This window comes from Pleurodeles waltl, chromosome 2_2 (genome assembly GCF_031143425.1).
Source record: "Pleurodeles waltl isolate 20211129_DDA chromosome 2_2, aPleWal1.hap1.20221129, whole genome shotgun sequence".
NCBI lineage: Eukaryota > Metazoa > Chordata > Amphibia > Caudata > Salamandridae > Pleurodeles > Pleurodeles waltl.
The window spans coordinates 206,865,516-206,889,952 of record NC_090439.1 but is presented as its reverse complement, the minus strand read 5'-3'; the positions used below and the strand labels follow the sequence as shown (position 1 = coordinate 206,889,952).

General features: G+C 51.8%; 1 protein-coding gene across 5 annotated transcripts in view; it reads left to right on the top strand.

Moving 5' to 3' along the window:
* Positions 1–24,437, top strand: part of TRIO (trio Rho guanine nucleotide exchange factor) — a 3,522,386-nt gene that overhangs the window by 2,489,157 nt on the left and 1,008,792 nt on the right. For all 5 annotated transcript variants that reach the window (XR_011200906.1, XM_069219639.1, XM_069219640.1 and 2 more), the window contains exon 43: positions 24,172–24,264. Coding sequence is in view for 4 of the 5 variants with exons in the window: in XM_069219639.1 (XP_069075740.1) it covers positions 24,172–24,264 (93 nt within the window). In the remaining variant the exon portion in view is untranslated. The remainder of the gene's footprint in view (positions 1–24,171; positions 24,265–24,437) is intronic.

Sequence of the window (24,437 nt, the reverse complement as noted above, 5' to 3'; positions counted from 1 at the left end):
CTCCCTAAACGCCTGAACCACTACCATTCTCCTAGTGGCACCAGGTTTGGGATCTCTTGCCTCAGTGTAAAGGAGTCCACCTTCCCAATGGACCCTGTGGGTTCTACTGGCATTTCTTTTTTCTTGCTCAGCTGCTTGCTCTCTTAGACCTTCAAGAGAGGGACAAGTTTCTTGCCCCTTACCCAGCTGTTCCCTTGAGGAACCCCCTGGGCCCAAAAGCTCAATCTGGTAAGGTTCCAGCTCCATGGACTCAGTTCCCTCAGCGGATATTACTTCTTCCTGGGAAGAGAGGTTCTGTTTCTTTTGCTGTGTTGAAGCTGGTTTCCCAGTCTTCTTTTCTTTTCTCTTGGAAGGTTGGGTCATTATTCCAGACTCCAACACTTCTTTTTCACCCTGAGTCCTGCTCTGTGCCCTTGTCTTGACACACACCAGTTCAGGGATACCCAGCATGGCTCTTGAGCTCTACCTCAGCCCATGCTGAGGACTCCAGATCATTCCCTAGCAGAGATTTTACTGAAATTGCAGAGGAGACTACCACCTGTTTCAGGCCAGTGACCCGTCCGCATTCTAAAGTTACCATTGACATGGGATGGACTTTAGTTTGATTGTCAGCATTAGTGACTGGATATGCCTGTCCAGCAGAAACTGTCCTGGGGAAGCCAGTTTGTCTGCCACCATTGTGACACTGGCACCTGTATCCCTCAGGGCTTCTACCCTAGTCCCATTGATTAAGAGCTGCTGCCTGTATTTTTGCATGTTAGGTGGCCATGGATAAATCCACCCCACCCTCAGAGACTAATGTAGCTTCAGTGCGATCCCTGATTTGCTCTGGGCACTTTGTTGATCCCACCTGGAGACTGGCCATTCCATTGCTAACTGGATTAGAATTAGTTGTGGGACTTTTCTTGGGACAGGCCTTGTCTCCAGTTTGTTGTCCATGCTGAGTACAGATGCGACACCAGGCCTTTGTGGGATCAAAATGTCTACCCTTATACCCATTTGAGGACTGTCAAGATGTTCTGGGCCCACCCTCCTGAGCACATTATTGGGTTCCTGTAGAAGACTCTTTACTTTTTTCCTTGGATGTCTCACCACTCTTCCTTTTGTGAGGCTTTGTGACCCCTTTCTTTTGGTCACACCCTGTGGAAGTCTTGACCACCCTAGTCTTGACCCAATGGTCTGCCTTCTTTCCCAGTTCTTGGGGAGAAATTGGACCTAATTCTACCAGATGTTGATGCAGTTTATCATTGACACAATTACTTTAAAAAAAACATTTTTTATTTATTTATTTATACAAATTTTACAAAACAACACTAGTAACCGCCCTATGGGCTATACATCAAGTGAAGGGGATACAGTAGTGCACACAAATCTCGCAAGTAACCACCAGAGGCAAAATACAGTGATCGAAGATCTCAACAAATCCAGCTTAGCAGACACCAGCAGCCTCTTAGTCATCCGAAAACACAGCCACAAGAAGCGCACCACACAAATGAAGTCCGCGAACAGTTACTAGGGCATAAACACACCCAACTCAACCCAACCAACAAAGTAAGGGCGGCAGAGCAAGCACGAACAGCAGGGACCACTATCAAACGTAACATACATGACAGTATATCCCAACCAAGCCAAGCTATGTCAGAATGTAGCGTGACATAGGAAACTGCATCGCACTTCATTCAACCCTAAGAGCCCAGAAAAGCGCAGAAGGGCACCCAGATATCCCTAGGACGAGAATTTGCAGGGGCCAGCTCCCAGAAAATTGCTAACTGTTCCTGACAGAACGCAGCATCACGCAGCCAGTCAGCTCTACGCGACGCCCTGCACGCCCCCAGCACATCGCCACCCTTCTCTTTGCCAGAAAAAGCAGCATGCCCACGAGATGCCTCCATGCCGATGGCACCCTGTCCAGCAATCCAAGTAGCGCCATCACAGGGGAGAAAGGCACAACCAAGCCCTTCATTCCAGCAATATCATGCATCACATCCTCCCAAAAGGCATGCACCGCAGCACAGTTCCATGCAAGATGTAAAAAATCTGCGTCTGGAGCCTGACAGCGCTCACAGCGACCATCAACCCGCAAACCCATATCACATAAGTTGCAAGGGGTATAGTATAGCCGATGCAGAAATTTAAAGTGGTAGAGACGTAGCCTATAGTTGGGTGACAGCATTCGCATATGCGCACAACAACTCCACATTTCCTCGGTGAGCACCTCCCCCACATCCAGCTCCCATTTGGCCTTAGCAGTCACCACCACCGCCCCCGCTGCTCCTGCATGCACCCATACAATCGACTAATGAGCCTCCGAGACGACTGCGCCTGCCACAACAACTCCAGTGCTCGACAAGTCTCAGGCACGGCCGGGAGACCAGGATACCACGCATGAAGCATTGCGTAAACCCGCAGTAAACATAGCCGATGTAACTGGTTGTCAGCACCCGCCCGCAGTGCCTCCTCCGGTGCAAGCAAACAGCCATCCACAAACCAAGCTCCCAGTGATGACAGCTCAGATGCCTCAAGGAATTCACACAAGCGAGCGTCGCGAGACATCCGCCCATCCGCCACATCCAACACCGGCATCGCCGGGGCAAAAAGCAATCCCGTCCAAGAGCTACGCCCCAACGCCGCACAGACCCTGGAAGTACATGCCACAGAATCTATCCCTCTCGCATGGGTCCGAGACAAACATCCGAGAACTCTTGGCAGACGATCCGGCCAGACCAAGTCACTCTCAGGCGCAACGTGAGGCAGATACCTTATAGAATGAATTCAGAAATACACAAAGTGGGCCTGTGCGCAATAATAATAAAGCTCCAGATCCGTGGCAGCAGGGCCTCCCATCTCGAACGGCAGCGTCAGCTTCTCCCCCGCAATCCTAGGCTGCCCGCCCACACCAGTCTCACCAAAGCGGATCTAAGCCTCCGAAGAAAAGTCACAGTAAGCACCAGCGGCAGGTTAATAAAGAGGTATAAGAACTTGGGCAAAACAACCATTTTAGCTATGCCAATGCGTCCAATGAGCGAAAGCGGTAGCGTGCGCCACACCTCCAGTCTATCTTCCAGCCAGGACATCAATCTACCATAATTGGCAAGCCACAAAGTTTCTACATCACAGCTAAGCCACACTCCCAAATAACGGACCGGACCCTCTGCCCACTCTACTGGAAACCGCGACAAGCAGCGTGCAGTCCCATTAGTGAGGGGAAGCACCACTGACTTAGACCAGTTCATCATGATGCCTGAAAAGCCACCAAATCGAGCGACCTCAGTCAACAGAACATCCATAGTCTCACCTGGCTCCCTTACATATAACGCAATATCATCCGCATACAGCAAGATTAGAATCGGCCGCTGCCGAAATTGCAGACCCCTATGGTTGTGATGCTGCCGCAGATAAGCCGCCAACGGTTCCATGGAGATGGCAAAAAGGAGCGGGGGACAAAGGGCATCCCTGACGAGTCTCCCGGGCCACAGGGAAGTTCTCTGAAATACAACCATTCAGCCTCAACCGCGCAACAGGGCCCGAATACAGCAAGCGAATCAATTTAATAAATCGGGCACTCATACCCACCCTGCCCAAGGGCACGAACAAGTATGGCCAGGCCAAAGAATCAAACGCTTTAGTCGCGTCCAAAAACATCTCAACCGCCTCTTCATCTGCCGAAAGACCGCCCAAAGCTGCGAAAAAGGTACGAAGATTATGCATCGTCGGCCGCTCCGGTACCAAGCCCGACTGGTCCGGAAGCACCAAGCGCGGCATCAGGGGCCTCAGACGCAGCGCCAACAGCTTAGCAAGTATTTTATTGTCCACGTTAATCATGGACAATGGACGGTACGAATCACAACTGTACGGGTCCTTGCCAGGTTTCAGGATCGTAACAATCAGTGCTTCCCTCAGGGACGCAGGGAGGGATCCTGTCTCCAAATCCTCAGCATAAACCTCCAGCAAATAAGGAGCTAGGATATCAGCGTACTCCTTATAAAAGGCAGGAGTTAGCCTGTCCAACCCCGGGGCCTTCTCGCCAGGCAGCCTACTGATAACTGCCTTGATGTCCTCCACTGAAAAAGGCTCATCAAAATAGGCCCTATGAGCCATTCTCGAACCAAAGTAAACTAATCTCTGATAAGTAAGCCTGCGCCGCATCAAGGTTATGCTCAGAGGGAGCAGAATATAGATCCTCAAAATATTGTGCAAAAACCTGCATTACACCTTCAGTACCCAATACTCTCTCGCCTCCCTGCCCATCGATTCCCTCGCCCAAGGCTTGCGCAGCAGACTCACCAGTGTCCGGCCCGCCCTGTCCCCATCCCCATAACGCTGTGCCCTGGCATGTTTACCCAGAAAACAAACTTCCCGCTGAGCGGCTTCCTCATATCTAGAAATCGCCTCTCGCAGGGCCGCCACCGTCTCGCTCGCCCAATCTGCCACCAATTGCGCCTCCAGCTCCAATAAACGCCCCTCCAGCTCATCCAATTATCTCCACAGCGCACTAAGCACCCCATGCTGCTTGGCCAGACACTCTCCCCGAATGACCACTTTAAAGGCCTCCCAGAGCGTGCCCGCCGAATCTACCGACCCACGGTTCTCAGCAAAGAAATTCACAATGGCCACTCGAATCTCTCCTCGAAATACCTCATCTCGAAGTGCTCCCCACGGCAGACGCCATGCAAATGCGGCACCAGCTATGAAAAGCCGCAACAGGACCAGAGAGGGGTCCGAGAGGGTCCGAGCCAGATGATCCACTGACTGTATCCACATCTTGAGTGCCCAGCCATCGATCCAAGGGTGACCAGCTGCTATGAACATAATTAACACACGTGCCCTCTCTCTTATCCCCATGCTTCACTCTCCATAAATCAACCAGGGCACCATCATACTTGACAGTCTTTAACGCTGCAGCAGAATGCCGAGGCTTGGACTCACTCTCCAGATCACGCTCAGGATCCAGAACAACATTGAAGTCACCTCCCCAGATCACAGTCCCATGTCCCAGCGAGTCAACCAGACGCCCCACCTCGTAGAAAAACCCAGGGTCATCAACATTCGGGCCATACACTGACACCAACCGACAAGGCCGATCCAACAGGGTGCCATTCAACAACACATAGCGCCCTTCTAGGTCCACAATCACACGATGAGTGCGCCACTGCAGCCCTCTACGAATCAAAATCACCACTCCAGTAGCATAGGGGGAAAAGCCTGCTCCATGGCATTCACCATTCCACCCAGCCCGCAACCGGCGCACCATGGAGCCATCCAAATGCGTCTCCTGAAGCATACATATATCGATATGGTGACGCTGAAGATAAGCAGACATTAGTTGAACCTTGCGCTGATCATTCAAGCCACGCACATTATTAACTGTCGCCATCAGTCCTTGCCATAAACCAACAACCACTCTCTCTGCCCCACCAGCATGCCACTCGCCGCCGCCTGCCAAGCCCCCGCAATCCAGGGAGAAAAGAACCATATCTCCACTCAACAGTGAAACACCCAACTGAAGCACTCACCCCACCCACGCCGACCCCCCAATTGGGTCAAAGCCAACCCCCAAAAAGAACATACAGGGGTCTACAACATTGTTAAGGGACTCATCCAAGGGTCTTGAGCTACCCATCCAGACCGTCCACAAGCAGACAGACCGGAAAGGACGAAGGGCAGAAACAAATAAACGAAGACACAGACATAGCGGCTTAAAGAAAGTATCAACGTCCAATACGCGAAGCACTCCAAGCAGGAGCCAAGTTCCAGCAGCCCCGCAGCGCAGAGGCAGTCAATCAGTATCACTGAGGGCCGACCGATCCGGGCCAGCAGCTTCAGCTCCATCAGTCACAGAGTGCCGCAGTAGCGTTTTAACAAACTTGTCCGTTAGTTTCGGGACCGTGAAGAAATGCAGCGTGCCACCATGCTGAATCCTAAGCTTCGCCGGGTATATGAGTGAAAAATGCGCAGCCGTCAAACTCAAGGAGCGCTTCACTGGTAAAAAGGCCTTACGAGGCGCCTGCACAGTCGGAGTATAATCAGGGAAAAAAGATAACTCTGTGTTACCATATAACACTGGGCGGCGCACCCAGGCCAGTCGCAGCACATTGTCACGGTCGTGATAGTTAAGGAGGTGGAAAATAACAGGACGCGGCGGGGTCCCACGGGTAGGGCGAGGGCCCAGTGATCGATGCGCCCTCTCCACCACCAACATGCGAGAGAGCTCGCCAGGGAACAATTCCGCAAGCAACTTTTCCATAAAGTCCTCCATTCTGCCCATGTCTGTAGTCTCAGGAAGATCAAGCATTCTAACACTGTTTCACCTGCAATGCACCTCCAAATCCGAATTCTTATTCCTGATCACCTCCAACACCCGCTCCATCTGTAACAGACGTTCTGTCCCCCCATGGCCCTGGTCTTCCAACTCTGAAGTGCGCGACTCAAGTTGCTCAAAACGGGCATCATGCTCATCCACCCGGGCCCGGATGCGATCCATCTGTTCTGTCAAATGATCCAGCTTGGCGTCAATGCCCGCCAGGCTGCTCTTGAGATCCAAAAACATGGACCGAACCGAAGCATCCGAGGCTCCCTCCTCCATCTGTACCTCTCCAGATTATTGCCCGGGCCGCCCCCCTTCCCCCTACCACCCTCAAAAGAGAGCTTCGACTGTCGCTTCTCCGCCTTGCCCATATCGTACAGCACCAAAGAGCCAGCTACCAGCAGACCCTCAAGTACCCGGGGCCCAACAGTCCAAGCAAACAGCCAGGTGAGTTCCAGAGGCCCACAATATACTTGCTGGGCTCCACACAGTATGAATGACTGGCCAGAATGTCCATCACGCCTCCATCACCATCAGCAGCTCTACAGTGACTTCCATCTGTGCAGCCCGCAAAGGCCCCACCAGTGCAGTGGCAGAAGGCCTCAAAGAAATCCCAAACAGGCCAATTCTGCACCAGAAGCCACAGGCGGCTCCCCACGGCCCGAATCAGCCAGCGGCCAGGGCTCTAGGGCCAACCAGCGTAGCCCAGGGCCAGGCAGTCCGAAACAGGCCACCCAGTGCGCGGGACCAGCCTCCAGCCCAACCGATCAGCACCACAACAGGGAAGTACAGGGGGCCCCCGCACCCTGATGCGAGCGCCGAACTAGGTGACCCCCCCCCCCCCCCCAGCCGCCACCAGACCAGCACAGCAAGGAAGCCTCCCCCGGCACCTCAGAGGGAGGCACACTCAGCCGCCCAGAGCACACAGTCAGCCCACAAGAGCTGCGCAACTCCAGCCCGGGGCCAGCCAAGCAGGTCCACGAAAAGGGGCGGGCCGCGGCCCGAAAGCGACCGCCGAAGGTCCCCCCAGTCACCACTCACCGCTCGTCGCGTCTCCTCGGGCCCCAGATTTCCCCGCCGGCCACCTCCAGAGCCGCAGGGTGCAGCAGCCGCCCGGGCCGACTCGCTTGCCCAGGCCCTGCGGCTACGTGGCCGCCACCTCCAGGCCGTGTGTCCAAAAGCCCGGGCGGCCAGATTTCTCTCGGGGGTTCCGCGGCCCGATGCAACCGCCGAGGGACCCCCCCAGGAAGCGCCTTTCACACACCCCGATGTTCTTTCATAAACAAGTTATACAGCCCATCATAATCATTTACACCACTGCCAGTTATTCAACCATCTAGTGTTTTGACTGAGAAGTCAACAAAATCAACCCAGGTCTGGCTCAAGGATTTTTGAGCCCCCCTGAACCTAATCCTGTACTCCTCGGTTGAGAATCCAAAGCCCTCAATCAGGGTAGCCTTCATGAGGTCATAGGATTCTGCATCTTTACCAGAGAGTGTGAGGAGTCTATTCCTACACTTTCCAGTCAACATTTCCCAAAGGATAGCACCCAAGTGAGATCTGTTTACTTTTCTGGTTGCACAAGCCCTCTCAAAAGCTGTGAACTAGTTGGGGATATCATAACCATCTTCATATTTTGTTACAATCCCTTTGGGGATTTGTAGGATGTCAGTATTCTTTCTGACCCTATTTAAGTTGCTGCCACCATAGATGGGAGCCAAACCCATCTCTTGTCTTTCCCTTTCTATCACTAGGGGCTGTCTCTCCAAAGCCAATCTTTTGGCCATCCTGGCTAACAGGAGGTCATCTTCATTGAGGCTGCCTTCAATGTTCCAGAGTTACTGGTCTCCCCTGTGGAAGAAACAGTCTCTCTGACTATTACTTGTTGTAGGAAGTTGGCTCTGTATGTACTATTTCAATGTAAGAATTAGAATGCACAGAGTCCAAGGGTTCCCCTTAGAGGTAAGGTAGTGGCAAAAAGAGATAATTCTAATGCTCTATTTTGTGGTAGTGTGGTCGAGCAGTAGGCTTATCAGAGGGTAGTGTTAAGCATTTGTTGTACACACACAGGCAATAAATGAGTAACACACACTCAAAGACAATTCCAGGCCAATAGGTTTTTATATAGAAAAATATATTTTCTTAGTTTATTTTAAGTACCACAGGTTCAAGATTTACAAACAATACTTTAAATGAAAGGTATTTCACTCAGGTATCTTAGGAAATTTGAATCATCACAATAGCATGTACAGTTTTGGCAAAAATGGCAATAAGCTATTTTAAAATTGGACACAGTGCAAAATTCAACAGTTCCTGGAGGAGGTAAGTATTGGTTAGTTTTGCAGGTAAGTAAAGCACTTACAGGGTTCAAAGTTGGGTCCAAGGTAGCCCACCTTTGGGGGTTCAGGGCAACCCCAAAGTTACCACACCAGCAGCTCAGGGCCAGTCAGGTGCAGAGGTCAAAGTGGTGCCCAAAATGCATAGGCTTCAATGGAGATAGGGGTGCCCCGGGTCTAGTCTGCCAGCAGGTAAGTACCCGCGACTTCGGAGGGCAGACCAGGGGGGTTTTGTAGGGCACCTGGGGGGACCGAAGTCAGCACAGAAAGTATACCCTCAGCGGCACAGGGGCGGCCGGGTGCAGAGTGCAAACAGGCGTCGGGTTCGCAATAGGTTTAAATGAGAGACCCAGGGGTCTCTTCAGCGATGCAGGCAGGCAAGGGGGGGGGGCTCCTCGGGGAAGCCACCACCTGGGCTAGGAAGAGGGCCGCCTGGGGGTCGCTCCTGCACTGGAGGTCAGATCCTTCAGGTCCTGGGGGCTGCGGGTGCAGTTTGTTTACCAAGTGTCGGGTTCCTTGAAGCAGGCAGTCGCGATCAGGGGGAGCCTCTGGATTCCCTCTGCAGGCGTCGCTGTTGGGGCTCAGGGGGGTCAACTCTGGCTACTCACGGGCTCGCAGTCACCGGGGAGTCTTCCCTTTAGAGTTAGTTTTCCGCAGGTCGAGCCGGGGACGTCGGGTGCAGAGTGGAAAGTCTCACGTGTCCTGTGGGAAACGTGTGGTCTTTAAAATTTGCTTCTTTGTTGCAAAGCTGCAGTTTCTGTGGAACAGGGCCGCTGTCCGCAGGAGTTTCTTGGTCCTTTTAGATGCAGGGTAGTCTTCTGAGGCTTCAGAGGTCGCTGGACCCTGGGGGACGCGTCGCTGTTGCAGTTTTTCTCGAAGTAGGGAGACAGGCCGGTAGTGCTGGGGCCAAAGCAGTTGGTGTCTCTGTCTTCTCTGCAGGGCTTCAGGTCAGCAGTCCATCTTCGTCTTCAGGTTGCAGGAATCTAGTTTCCTAGGTTCTGGGGAGTCCTTAAATACTGAATTTAGGGGTGTGTTTAGGTCTGGGAGGGCAGTAGCCAATGGCTACTGTCCTTAGGGTGGCTACACCCTCTTTGTGCCTCCTCCCTGAGGGGAGGAGGCACATCCCTATTCCTATTGGGGGAATCCTCCAAAATCAAGATGGAGGATTTCTAAAGGCAGGGGTCACCTCCGCTCAGGACACCTTAGGGGCTGTCCTGACTGGTGGGTGACTCCTCCTTGTTTTTCTCATTATCTCCCCTGGACTTGCCGCCAAAAGTGGGGGCTGTGTCCAGGGGGCGGCCATCTCCACTAGCTGGAGTGCCCTGGGGCATTGTAACATGAAACCTGAGCCTTTGAAGCTCACGGCTAGGTGTTACAGTTCCTGCAGGGGGGAGGTGTGAAGCACCTCCACCCAGAGCAGGCTTTTGTTTCTGTCCTCAGAGAACACAAAGGCCCTCACCACATGGGGTCAGAAACTCATCTCTCATCAGCAGGCTGGCACAGACCAGTCAGTCCTGCACTGAACAATTGGGTAAAATACAGGGGGCATCTCTAAGATGCCCTCTGTGTGCATTTTTTAATAAATCCAACACTGGCATCAGTGTGGGTTTATTATTTCGAGACGTTTGATACCAAACTTCCCAGTATTCAGTGTAGCCATTATGGAGCGGTGGAGTTCGTTTTTGACAACTCCCAGACCATATACTTAATATGGCCACAACTGTACTTACAATGTCTAAGAATAGACTTAGACACTGTAGGGGCATATTGCTCATGCAGCTATGCCCTCACCTGTGGTATAGTGCACCCTGCCTTAGGGCTGTAAGGCCCGCTAGAGGGGTGACTTACCTATGCCACAGGAAGCATTTTGTGTGCATGGCACCCTGAGAGGGATGCCATGTCGACTTTGACTTTTTCTCCCCACCAGCACACACAATCCGCAATGGCAGTGTGCATGTGTTAGTTGAGGGGTCCCTTAGGGTGGCACAACATATGCTGCAGCCCTTAGGTACCTTCCCTGGTCACAGGGCCCTTGGTACCACTGGTACCTTTTACAAGGGACTTATCTGTGTGCCAGGGGTGTGCCAATTGTGGAAGCAATGGTACATTTTAGGTGAAAGAACACTGAGGCTGGGGCCTGGTTAGCAGGGTCCCAGCACACTTCTCAGTCAAGTCAGCATCAGTATAAGGCAAAAAGTGGGGGGTAACTGCAACAGGGAGCCATTTCCTTACACTTGTGGAGTCAGGGTTTGAGAAACCCTGTTCTCCCTGGTTAGGACAGGAGGGGGGAAATAATCCTCCTGTTCACTAACTTCCTAGTCTGTAGACTTATCCTCAGAGGGGTGGTCCTTTGCAAACTCTACCAAAAACTCCTGCAACTTTACTTTGGTAGGGTTGGACCCAGTCTTTATATTTTATAGCTTACAGAGAGTCCTTAACTCTGACATCCCTAGATGCAGGAAAGGGGTGAGGTTGAGTTCCACCACCATCTCATCTGTGCTAGACATTATGGGGGTGATTCTAACTTCGGCGGGCGGCGGAGGCCGCCCGCCAAAGTTCCCCCACCAAAATACCGCTCCGCGGTCGAAAGACCGCTGAGGGTATTTTGGGATTTGCCCTGGGCTGGCGGGCGGCCGCCAAAAGGCCGCCCGCCAGCCCAGGGCAAATCAACCTTCCCACGAGGACGCCGGCTCAGAATTGAGCCGGCGTAGTGGGAAGGTGCGACGGGTGCAGTGGCACCCGTCGCGTATTTCAGTGTCTTCATAGCAGACACTGAAATACTTTGTGGGGCCCTCTTACGGGGGCCCCTGCAGTGCCCATGCCATTGGCATTGGCACTGCAGGGGACCCCAGGGGCCCCGCGGCACCCCCTACCGCCATCCTGTTCCTGGTGGGAGACCCGCCAGGAACAGGATGGCGGTAGGGGGTGTCAGAATCCCCATGGCGGCGGAGCGCGCTCCGCCGCCATGGAGGATTCTGCAGGGCAGCGGGAAACCGGCGGGAGACCGCCGGTTTCCCGCATCTGACCGCGGCCGAACCGCCGCAGTCAGAATGCCCTGTGGGGCACCGCCGGTCTGTCGGCGGTGCTCCCGCCGACCCTGGCCCCGGCGGTCAGAGACCGCCGGGGTCAGAATGACCCCCTATTTCTCCAAAAGTTGGGATAACTTTTTAAGAATCTAAAAACTACTTCTAGAACTTAAATCCAAACTTTTACAAATGTTTAAACTCTAAAGGAAATGCTAACAGGGACTTACACAAGGCCCTAGCAGGACTTATAAAAATTTAGAAAAATAGCTGAAATTTCAAAAATCAGTTTCTAATGACAAATTCTTGGAATTTAGTTGTGTGATCAGGTATTGGCTGAGTAGTCCAGCAAATGCAAAGTATTAGATCCCACCACTGCCCCCAATGTAGGACGTTGGCTCTGTATATACTATCTGAAAGTAAGAGATAGTGTGCACAGAGTCCAAGGGTTCCCCTTTGAGGTAAGATAGTGGCAAAAAGAGATAATTCTAATGCTCTATTTTGTGGTAGTGTGGTCGAGCAGTAGGCTTATCAGAGGGTAGTGTTGAGCATTTGTTGTACACACACAGGCAATCAATGAGGAACACACACTCACAGACTTAACTCCAGGCCAATAGTTTTTATATAGAAAAATGTAAGTTCAGTTTCCTGGGCACAGGCAGCCCACCATTGGGGGTTCAAGACAACCCCAAAGTCACTGCACCAACAACACTGGGCCGGTCAGGTGCAAAGGAGGACCCAAAACACATAGGCACCTATGGAGAACAGGGGTGCTCCGGTTCCAGTCTGCCAACAGGTGTACCTGCGTCTTCGGAGGACAGACCAGGGGGTTTTGTAGAGTACTCGGGGGGGACACCGGTAGGCCCACAAAACACACCCTCAGCGGCAAAGGGGCGGCCGGGTGCAGTGTGCTTAGCAGGCGCCAGGTTTTCAATAGAAATCAATGGAGGGACCCGGGGGTCACTCTAGCCGTGCAGTCAGGGCACAGGAGGGCTTGTCGGGCCAGCGACCGACTGGGCTAGGCAAAGGGTCGCCTGATGGTCACTCCTGCACTGGAGTTCGGTTCCTTCTGGTCCTGAGGGCTGCGTGTGCAGTGCTTTGTCCAGGCGTTGGGTTCTTTGTTCCAGGCAGTCGCGGTAAGGGGGAACCTCTGGATCCTCTCTGCATAGGTTGCAGTGGTGGGCTAGGGGCGTCGCCTCAGGTTACTCACAAGGTCGCAGTCGCCTGGGAGTGGTCCCTGCAGTGTTGGTTCTCTGGATCTCGAGCTGGGGGCGTTGGGTGCAGAGTGTGAAGTCTCACACTTCCGGCTGGAAGAGTGAAGTCTTTGAAAGTTGCAAAGTTGTTGCAGTTTTTGAACAGTGCTGCTGTTCACAGGAGTTTCTTGGTCCTTTGTTTCAGGGCAGTCCTCTGAGGCTTCACATGTCGCTGGTCCCTGTCGGATGCGTCGCTGTGCAGGTTTTTTGAGTCTGGAGACAGGCCGGTAGGGCTGGGACCAAGTCAGTTGTCGTCTCCGTTGTCTCTGCATAGCTTTCGGGTCAGCAGTCCTTCTTCTTGTTGTAGGTTGCAGCAATCTGATTTCCTGGGTTCTGGGGTGCCCCTAAATACTAGATTTACGGGTGTGTTTAGATCAGGAGGGCAGTAGCCAATGGCTACTGTCCTGGAGGGTGGATACACCCTCTTTGTGCCTCCTCCTTGAGGGGAGAGGGGCACATCCCTAATCCTATTGGGGGAATCCTCCAGACTCAAGATGGAGGATTTCTAAAGGCAGTGGTCACCTCAGCTCAGGGCACCTTAGGGGCAGTCCTGACTGGTGGGAGACTCCTCCTTGTTTTTCTAATTATCACCTCCATCCTTGCCGCCAAAAGTGGGGGCAGTGGCCGGAGGGGCGGGCATCTCCACTAGCTGGGATGCCCTGGGGTGCTGTAACAAAAGGCATGAGCCTTTGAGGCTCACCGTCAGGTGTTACAGTTTCTACAAGGGGAGGTGAAAAGCATCTCCACCCAGTACAGGCTTTGTTCCTGGCCACAGAGTGACAAAGGCACTCTCCCCATGTGGCCAGAAACTTGTCTGGTTGTGGCAGGCTGGCAGAAACTGGTCAGCCTAGCACTAGTAGTCGAATTGGTATTCAGGGGGCATCTCTAAGATGCCCTCTGGGTGTATTTTACAATAAATTGCACACTGGCATCCGTGTGCATTTATTGTGGTGATAAGTTTGATACCAAACTTCCCAGATTTCAGTGTAGCTGTTATGGACCTGTGGAGTTCATGTTTGACAAACTCCCAGACCATATACTCTTTATGGCTACCCTGCACTTACAATGTCTAAGGTTTTGCTTCTGATTATGCTGATTTTGCTTTGATTATGCTTCTTGCACATATGCCCTCACCTGTGGTATAGTGCACCCTGCCTTAGGGCTGTAAGGCCTGCTAGAGGGATGACTTACCTATGCCACAGGCAGTGTGAGGTGGGCATGGCACTCTGAGGGGAGTGCCATGTCGACTTAGTCATTTTCTCCCCACCAGCACACACAAGTTGTGAGGTAGTGTGCAAGTACTGAGTGAGGGATCCCGAGGGTGGCATATGACATGCTGCAGCCCTTAGAGACCCTCCCTGGCCACAGGACCCTTGGTACCAGGGGTACCATTTACAAGGGACTTATCTGGGTGCAGAGGCTGTGCCAATTGTTGGAACAAAGGTACAGTTTAGGGAACGAACACTGGTGCTTAGGCCTGGTTAGCAGGGTCCCAGCACACTTTCATTCATAACTGGCATGAACAAAAGGCAAAAAGACAGGGTTTAACCATGCCAAGGAGGAATTTCCTTACAAAAAACAAAAGTTGAATCTATAGTGGATGATTATTCTGAGGTTCCTGCGGTGGGTGTTGGGGGTAGTTTTGGGTATGGGTCCGGGTTCAGTCCACCACTAGTTGGAGTCCTATGGCCAGGTGCTCTTGTCAAAGATCACTAGAAGATCGAAGATCTGTGTTGAGCTATAGACAGCAGACTTTCATCCAGTTAGTAATAAGACAACAAGATGAAGGACGTAGTGCTGATACCCTGATACCAGTCCCAAGATGCTTGTTTCCAGTCCAGGAAGAACCTGGCCTGGCAGTTCAGGCTGGTCGGTTCACATGGGTGGGGAACAGGGTCAAGATAGATGTGCACATGGCTGGGTCCAAAATGGGGAGGCATGGTGAGCACAATAACGATGGATTAATCCAGATCTGTGACTGGGGGTGAGTGTTTGAAAAGTTTCAGCACTCTGTTCATCATCTTTTTGTGTTTCATCCAGTTAGTGACTTAAGTAATTCAAGCGGTGAACTTGTTTCTTGTGGTGGGGGTCATATCCGAGAGGGGAGAGTATGAGTTGCGTGTCGGTGTCAGAGAGGATGTTGATGTTATGTGCACTGATTATATTGGCCAGAGAGATTATCTATGCATTGAAGAGGGTGGGGCTGAGGGATTCACCTTGAGGTACTCAACAGATGATTTTACCAGTGGCCGAGGAGTAAGGTGTCTGTCCATAAAGAAGCAAAAGCAGAATCTTGGATACCAACTGCTTGCAGATACTTCATGAGGATGGGGTTTGAGAGGGTGTCAAATGCTGCAGAAAGGTCCAGGAGAATGAGGGCTGCTGTGTCTTCTCTGTCAAGGATCAGGCAGATGTTGTCTGTGGCAGTAATGAGTACTGTGTATGTACTGTGGTTGGGTTTGAAGCCGGACTACGTGAGTTCGAGGAGCTGGTGGTTGCTGAGGTGAGGCAGCAGTTGGGAAATGTTTAATCCTCAGGACAAATCCTGAGTTTCTACAGAGGGTGGTTTCCACTTCCATGTGAGTCAGGCATTCAAGCTGCCTAGCTTCTTCCCACATCCTGAGACAGTGACAGAGAAGTAACAGCACACATTAGAAGTGGGCATTAATGTACTACAATTATACAACATAATTAATCTGCAAGACCAAGCCACTGTTTGTTGCTTTTGCAAAGCCTCACCTGGAAAATCTTGTTTTGAAGTGTGGCATTGTGAGATGGATAGTGAAATGCATAGACATGCTATGCTAAAGCAAAGTATACACTGCATGCCGTTTCCAAAACACATTCAGCCTGAAGAATAGTTGCATCTATGGTCATTTTAAGGAATACGTCAACAGCAAACATCTGTAAAACTGGTACCCCGTAAACTCCACTCACATTCACTGGACAGTATTGAAAAGCTCGGAGAGATGCTGTGGTTGGCCAAATAATGTTGAAAATGTTTTCACACGTGCCTCTTCTGCTGTCTAGCCACCGTTTGATGGGGAGTACTGCTTTTTTTTAATGCAGAGCATTTGATATACAGCACCACATGCTACAAAAGGAAAATGTTACGCACCATTTTACAATCTTTTTCTACCTTTTAGTGCAGTAGATTCACAAGTTCCCTTTTCTACCTGAAAGCTATCAATTATCTAAGATGTCTTTGTTATTATCTAAGTGAGTTAAAATGTACCATACACATATGTTACCCTGTTTCGCTACACTCCACTGTATACTATTCACCCACTGAGGAAAAACAATCAGGTGGAATCTTGTCTTGGTGCATTGTGGATTAGGGAGGAGCCATAAAATATCTTGAAACCGAACATTTATTAGAACCAAAAAAATTACAAACATCAATGCCCACTACTAGATCGTAGGAGTATGCAGAGCATGTGAACCTATAGCACTTCAAGCCACAAGCATATGGTCATAGGGTAATATTTTTCTTCTGGTGAATACAGTATGTTCCCAAAGATTCCTCTAAATCTTTATCCACATGAGTTAGGTCTGTGTTTTTTTAATTTTTTTAAATATATTCTATTAACTTTTATTATCTTACATCTGTTTACTCTTTCATTGCAACATTTTGTATTCATTGTACATTTCTCTCAGTCAGTTTGCATTTACAATTCGTGCTACTCTTCATTCTCTACTTAATTCCTGGACATTGTAGGCTTCCTTAACGCTTTTCGTCAATCTTTGACTCTGTTGGGATTATCATATTTACATTTTGCGTTGCATTACTCGCCGGTCTGCGTTACCTTTTCGGATCATGTATGGCAGTAGTCAGCTTAGTTCTGTTCTAATCCATAGCTTGGATGAGAAGCTAACAACCAGTGAGAGAGAGTGAAATAGTGAAATGAAAAGAAACGGAGTTGATAATACAAAAAAAGAAACCAAAATTAAAGTAAATAGACCAACAAACTAGTGGTCAACATATCGGCATTGTGTGGGTGGAACTTATGACTGACATTATAAGAAGGCACAGGAGCACAAGGAGGAGGGGCCAGACCCCGGGCGCACCCATGTGCAGACAGGCAGGTATCCACCTACTTTATCCCTCCCCTCTATTGGTGGTGTGTGAGGTTGCTAGCCGTGTGCTTCGATACTACCTCAGTCAGTGCATTTTGATTGTGTAAGTATTCGTATTCAGGCCCCCACTCGGGAACTTCCCCTTGGGTCAGCTTCTTGGGGTGTGTTACTCATCCCTTATTTCAGCCTCGGGGGCTGTTGCCCTCTTACATAGAGCATCCCAGTGCGAGACCAGGTCCTCCCACTCAGGGGCAATGGGGGCCTGTGGGATTCCCCTAGCTTCTTCTGCCCTCAGAACCGGCAGTTCAGCCCTGGACCATTTCAAAACGTCACCTTTCCAGTCAGACTGTGAGGGGCTGCCTGGGGCCTTCCAGCCCCTCGCGATTAATCGTCTATAAAGTGCCAGGGCCAAGTCAAGGAATCTCCCTCTCGCCCTCCCCTGCAACGCAGCCGCCCTAAGGCCCAGTAAGCACAGATCAGGTGTGGGCGACAATTCTATCCCTAGTAAATGGGCCAAAATGGCCATCGTCTCTCTCCAACCCGATTGAAGCACTGGGCATCCCCACACCATATGGTCAAAGTCAGCATCTCCCCCCCGGCACCTCGGGCATGTCTTTGGGGTCCCACCGTATATCCGGAACAGTCGATGTGGCATCAGATATGTCCTGTGAAGGTAGTTGTACTGGATATACCTTAAGCGTGTATTATGCGAGACCACTCGGGGATAAGCCAGTACTTTGTTCCATTCTGTGTCATTTAATTCCCTCCCTATCGTGTTTCCCCACCTTTCTCTCAAGGATCGTAGAAGGTCTAGCATGGCCTCCACCTGGGCCTGATATATCCTGGCGACCGCATGGGGTTCCGCCCCCGATGTCAGTAATAAATGTAGCACCCCGTGCGTTGCTGGCTCTGCGTTTATCGTATCCCAATGGCCTTTCAGGGTGTGTATTATCTTAGCGAAGAGTAGAAACTGACCCCGGGGGACCCCCTCCAACAGTATGTCGGCGAATCTCTTCAGCACCCCCTCCTCGAAGAGTCCTCCCACTGTCTCAATCCCCGCGCCAGTCCAGGGGCCCAACCCCAGTTCTTCCGAGTCCTTTGCCCCAGGCCCTACCACCAGTGTCGCCAACGGCAGTGCTGGAGAGTATGGCGGGCCCACTCCTACTCTTTTCGTGCATTTTTTCCAGCATGCCAGCGCGATCTTAACCAATGTGCTGTTCTCAGGAAAGGATATTTTCCTGCCTGCCATATATGCCATTATCCTTGCCGTTCCTATTGCTCCCTGTGCAGTACAACGGTCTAGTTGTCCTTAGCCCACCTGCCAGCCGGCCACCCACTGTAGCTGGGCTGCCAGGTAGTATGCTTCGAAGTCAGGAGCGCCCAGACCGCCCATACGGGCTGGTCTACAAAGGGTCGTCAAAGCCGTTCGTCTGCGTCCGTCGTCCCACACTAGTTCCCTGAGCAGAGTATTCAGGTCGCGAAACCATGTCGGTGGGATCAGCAGTGGCAGGTTGGTGAAATAATAGAGGAGTCGGAGGAGCATAATTATTTTGGCCAGTGCCACTCTGGCCATTATTGAAAGTTTTAGTGAACGCCAAAACCCAATCGAGGACCGTAGGGATCTGAGTACCTTACTTAGGTTACCGTCTCTGAGGTCGCTCATCTCGTGAAATATTTGGATACCCAGGTACTTGAAGGTCCGTGGAGCCCAGCTCACATCCGGCGGGCACTCCCCCGGGCGCGCGGATCCCTGCCTCATGGGGAACATGTATGTCTTGCCGCGGTTAAGGCGTAGTCCCGAAACCTCCCCAAAGTCTTCCAACACCTCCAGGGCCCAGGGAAGACCGCTAGCTCCGTCCCCGAGGTAGATCAGGATGTCATCCGCATACAGGGAGACAATATGCTCGTCCGGGCCCCATTCAATCCCCTTACCCACCCCCTCCCCCCGCAGCTGAGCCGCCAGGGGTTCAATCGCTAATGCAAACAGGCGCAGGGACAGAGGGCACCCCTGTCGGGTTCCGCGAAACACTGGGTACGCGCCCGAGATTGTCCCGCCCATCCTCACTCTGGCCATTGGAGACGAGTACAGCAGGTCCACACATTTAGCCCATTTCTCCCCAAGGCCCATTTTTAACATAGCTTCCCTCAGGTAATCCCACCTAATCGAGTCGAAAGCTTTCTCGAAATCCACCGCCAGCAAGGCCCCGGCTGGGTGCTTCAACTCGTCGGGCATGTACAGGATGGAGAAAAGCCACCTGAGGTTCAGAGAGGTGCTGCGTCCAGGGATAAAACCATTCTGGTCAGGGTGTATCAATGTGGTCATGAGGGGGAGCAGTCGGTTGGCCATAATCTTGCTAAGTATCTTAAAATCACTGTTTAGCATCGATAACGGGCGGTAGTCGGTCACCGATGCTTCCCTATTGTTGGTTTTGGGGAGTGGCACTACCAGTGCCTCACGCAGCATGCTAGGCAGCTCTCCACTATTCCATGCCTTTGCGTACATGTCTGCTAACTCAGGAATCAGCAGGGTTTTATATTTTTTGTAGAAATCCATAGGGAGCCCGTCCGTGCCGGGGGTCTTCCCAGAGGCCAGTTGTGTTATTGCCTCATCTATTTCTTCCGTAGTCACTGGCCCCCCCAGGCTGTCTCTATCCACCGGGTCTAGTACCGCTAGAGGGATCTGTATTAGGAAATCATCTAGAGACCGTGTCTCCAGATCGTTAGGTCTTCTATACAGGTACGTATAATAATCCCTAAATACGTCATTAATGGGGCCTGGGTTAAGTCTGCGGTTCCCCCCTCTGTCCAACACATTCGTCATAGGCTCGCTATCTCCGCTCGGGCGCACCAGCCATGCCAGGAGCTTCCCCGATCTGCCCTCCTCTGATTGTAGGGACGCTAGGTATCTTTGTATGTCGTGGCATCTAAGCCGTTTCTCAGTTTGGGAGTGTTCTCTGCGGGCGCGGTCATATTGTTCATCACCTTGTGTTGTTGGGCCTTGTCTCAGTTCCCCTTCGTGTATAATCTTCTCTAGGGCAGTTAGCTCCCTCTCTAGTGTATGCCTCACTCCTGCTGACTGCCCAAGGCAGAAACCCCTTGTCACCACTTTAAGCGTCTCCCATTCCACGGCCCTAGAAGAGGTGAATCCCTTGTTAGTCTCAATATGTTCTGTCAAGTGGCAGCGGAGCGCTTCCCTGTACGCTTGATCCTCCAGTGCCGCAGGGGCTAACTTCCAAGAAGGAATAGGGGGTCTGTCCTGTGGTACCCTCAGTGTTAACAGTAGTGGGTTGTGATCTGATATTGTGCGGGCCAGGTATTCAGAATGGGTCACGCCTCGAGCCAGTCCGCAGTGCAGACTACCCTATCAATTCTGGTGTGTACCCGATGGAGGCCTGAGTAAAATGAGTAGTCTCTAACGTCCGGGTGTCACGTCCGCCAGACATCCACTAAACCCCAGGTGCTCATCCACTCTACCAGCCTTTGAGCTATCTTAATTGATGTCGCCCCTTGTAGCGGCGGGGTGGATCTGTCCATTTCTATGTCCAATACTGCGTTGAAGTCCCCACCTATTAGTACTTCCCCAGTGCGTTGTCGGGTGAGGTGTCTTGATAGGCCTGTCATGAATGTGGTCTGGTCCTGATTAGGGGCGTAGATGCAACCCAACACCAATGGGGTCCCATGTAGTTTCCCCTCCAATATCACAAACCTACCTTTCTTTGTCTATGTTGGAAGAGTCAACCGTTAGGGGGACACCCGCTCTAATCCAAATTAGTACGCCTCTTGCATAGGCTGAACATTCTGTGGCAAACACCTGTCCCCTCCATCTACGCCTTAGTTTCTCGCCCTCCCCCAGTGCTAGGTGGGTCTCCTGTAGCATTGCTATCTGCACTTTCCTTCTTTTTAGGAAGGACAGGATTCTGTGTCTTTTGGCCGGAGTGCCCATCCCCCTGACATTCCAGGTTATGAAATTGTAGTCAGACATTTTAATCCTGCAATCTGGTGAGAGCGGGCCCGGTGCACCCAGGGCACCGGCCGAAACCCCCACGCGCCTGCACCCCTACAATGTACTGACGTCTCCACCCATCTTGCTGACTGAACTCGTATCTGTAAACCCCAACTCCCCATCCCCAGGGCGCCTCCGGAACTGCAGGTGGCCCAGCAAACTGTGCAACAGTGCAACTTGTTCAAAAACATAACTGCCTTATTCGCCAGCCAAAGCTGCAGGCAAAAGTCCAGTCTAGGGGGGTGGCCAGGTCCGGAGGGGCCACATGTTTACTCACGGTGTGCCAAGTCTCCAGGTGTTCTTTCAGTTCTGGACTATCAGAGTTCGTCTGCCGTTTGAGGTGTCACTCTCGGGGCACGGGCCAAGCTCCCCGAATCTCCAGCGGAGGACACCATCGTGTCGTCAGACTCCACCTCGGAGCCATCTTGGGGGGACACCTCTCCACCCATTCGGGCCGCCGCCTTGAGGGCTGCCTTTCTGCCCGTTTCTCTTTGCGTTTGTGTTGGCGCTAGCTGAGGGCGAGCCCTGGGTCTCTTCCCCCTCGTGGCTCGATGGGGCCTTCCCGCACTAGATTTCTCACGAGCGGATTGATCCGTGTGGGACCCGTGCCTCTCGAGCCACTCCCATGCCTCCTCTGGGGATCATTCTTAGTCGTGCTGGGAATAGCAGCGAGTACTGGATCCCTTCGTCTCGCAAGGCTCTTTTTACCGCTAAAAATGAGGCTCGTTTGTTTTGGACTTCTAGCGTAAAGTCTGGGAACAGTGTCACTTCTCCATTTGCCACTCTGAACGGGCCCGTCTCTCTGGCTTTCTCTAGAAGGATATCCCTGTCTCTGTAGTGTAGGAGCCTAGCGATTACTGCACGGGGCGGCCTGCCAGGGGCAAGGGGCCTCGCCGGCACTCGGTTCACTCGTTCCAGCGTGTAGAAAGGAGTCAGGCATCCAGGTGCGACCACCGTGCTGAGCCATTTCTCTAGAAATTCCACCATGTTCGTCCCCTCCGACCCCTCAGGAAGGCCCACCACTCGCACATTGTTCCTTCTGTTTCTTCCCTCTGCATCTTCAGCTAGTTGTTCGAGTCTTGTGACTCTGTCGGTCAGGGAAGCTACCTCCGCCGTTGTGTCTTTCTGTCTTGGCGCGATGTCTGCCAGTGAAGCTTCTGTCGCTTTGACTCTGTCCACCAGCTTATGGTGCTCCGCCCTCAGGAGCCCCACCTCAATTGTCAATTGGTTGATGTTGCGTTGTAGTGTCGACTTTGTGTCCTCTATTGCTCCCAATATCTTGTCATGGGTGTCTTGTACTTTGGTTTGTGACTGGCTCTGTGCATCCGCTTCTTCGCCCCCAGTGGGCGCCACGTGGTCCATGGCTCTGCTCCTGTGGCGGCCCTTGGGGGGCATCAGACTGGCAGGGAAGTGCACCACGGTGGGCACGGCAAGCGGTCCGGGCTTCTTCGTGTGTTCTGCTTTTGGTCTGTCCTTAGGTCTCCAAAGGTTTAGTTCCTGTTCGAGATATCCCCAGACCGGGGTCCAATTGCCCCGCCGGCCAGCTCCAGCGTCCAGTCGCGGCGCCAGTGGGTTTCGCGCCCGTCTACGGTTGCCAGTTGTCGCCCCCTTCGATGGTGGGTCCCTCGCTCATTCCTCTTGCCGGGCTTGTCCTTTTTTGCAAGCAAGATCGGGTGCACGCCTCAGCCTCTGTTCGGCCGTCCTCCTGTGCAGGGCATTCGTCCGTTCCCCAGTGCTTCGTCCTTTGCTGTAGTCTTCTCTTGGTTCGAGCCCATTGGCCCCATTCGGGGATCGGTGGAGTTCCCAGGCGTTCAGCCGCTTTCTTAGTGTCTCATTTTGAGTGGGCACTTTCTCTTACTTTGTTGAGTGGGGCCTTTTTCAAAGCGGAACTTCTGTGGCCCCGGCCTCCCTTCGGGAGACCTCTTATTTAGTCCCCACGAAATCTGGGGTGCCGCGGGTTCATTTTTGCTCTCCGAAGCTCTGATCGGGCCCAGTGCTCTAATCGGGACCGTGTCCACCTCCCTGCCTCCAGCTTAGGCATTGTTCTTAGGGGCGGGCCCCTCCGTGGCCTCCCGTCCCCGCCAGGCATCTCGGGGGTTCTTACCCCGGCTGTTGGGCCCAGTCGTGGCCGCCACCACACGCGGGCCACCCGCACCGACCCCAGGGCGGCCCGCCTCTTCACGCAAGGCCACGGTCTCCCAAAGGGGGATAGGCCGTAAGCCTCCTTCCGCGTCGGGTGGCCCGCCTCTGTCCCTCGCTCACCTCCGTCCCCCAGCGACGGATCGATCGTGCCAGCAACCTGTCGGCAGTCCGCTGCCCGTGCTCCGGTGAAAAAACAGCCTGGGCTGGCACGCTCAACAGGATTTTTGCCACCGGCCCCTCCGGAGCTCGAGAGTTAGACGTGCGCCATGCTCAGCACTTTGGCCACGCCCCCCAGGTCTGTGGTTAAAAATGAAATCCTAACATATCCTTCATATGCCAATCTATGGTGTGTTTGTAATTGTATTTTTTTGCAACAAAAGTTTATTGGCTTTCAACACAGAGATCATGACATCTCACAGATGGGGGTTACAGATCCCCCCCCCCCACCCCCCCCGCCCACCCCACACTCACACACACACTCTGCTTCTGCTCATCCATCCCATCTACCAGCAGACTAACATATAATAACATATAGGAACCCTCAACCTTAATATCCTTCAGCATATACACCTCCCTCCAGCTTCCTCTCTGTCTTGCATACCAGCTCTCCCAGGAAGCTTATCCTTTGTCACTGTTGTTGACACACTTTTAGTAATCTCTGAACACTTAATTGGGGTGACTCATCTATATTGGGCTAGAGTTGTGACTGAGGCTGCATGATGCCACCTTCTGACAGTGGAGGCCTTATGCCAAGTGAACAATTTTCAGATCCAGTCTTACCCTTAGTGGATATTTTTCAAATGAGGAACCTGTTGTAAGATCATGTGTGCAACAGAAATATCATTACCATAGGTAAGCAACTTTTTTCTTGCATGACTTTGTATAAGTTCTGTAATATGTTTTAAATTACCCCAAAATGAAAATGTATAAAAAATCAGAAATAATAGCAAGGTAAACTTATTGTCACAAGTAGAGTTTTTGAATTGGCTACCTACGCTGGGAAAGGGCTAAAGTTCTTTATTTTGAACATTAGGAACTGAAGCAGCGTCTAGGCCACAGACTTCAACTTACGGATTTGCTCTTAAAACCAGTACAAAGAATTATGAAATACCAGCTGCTGATAAAGGTGAGATACACAAGAGTGCAATTTTAGCAATCATTGTCAATTTGAGTATTTTTCTTCATTTAATTTGTAAGTTAGTCTGAATGTTTTTTTACATTGCTAAGTTGTTACCAAGCCTGAGCAGTTGAACTTTTTTATATGAATACATATATATATATATATATATATATATATAT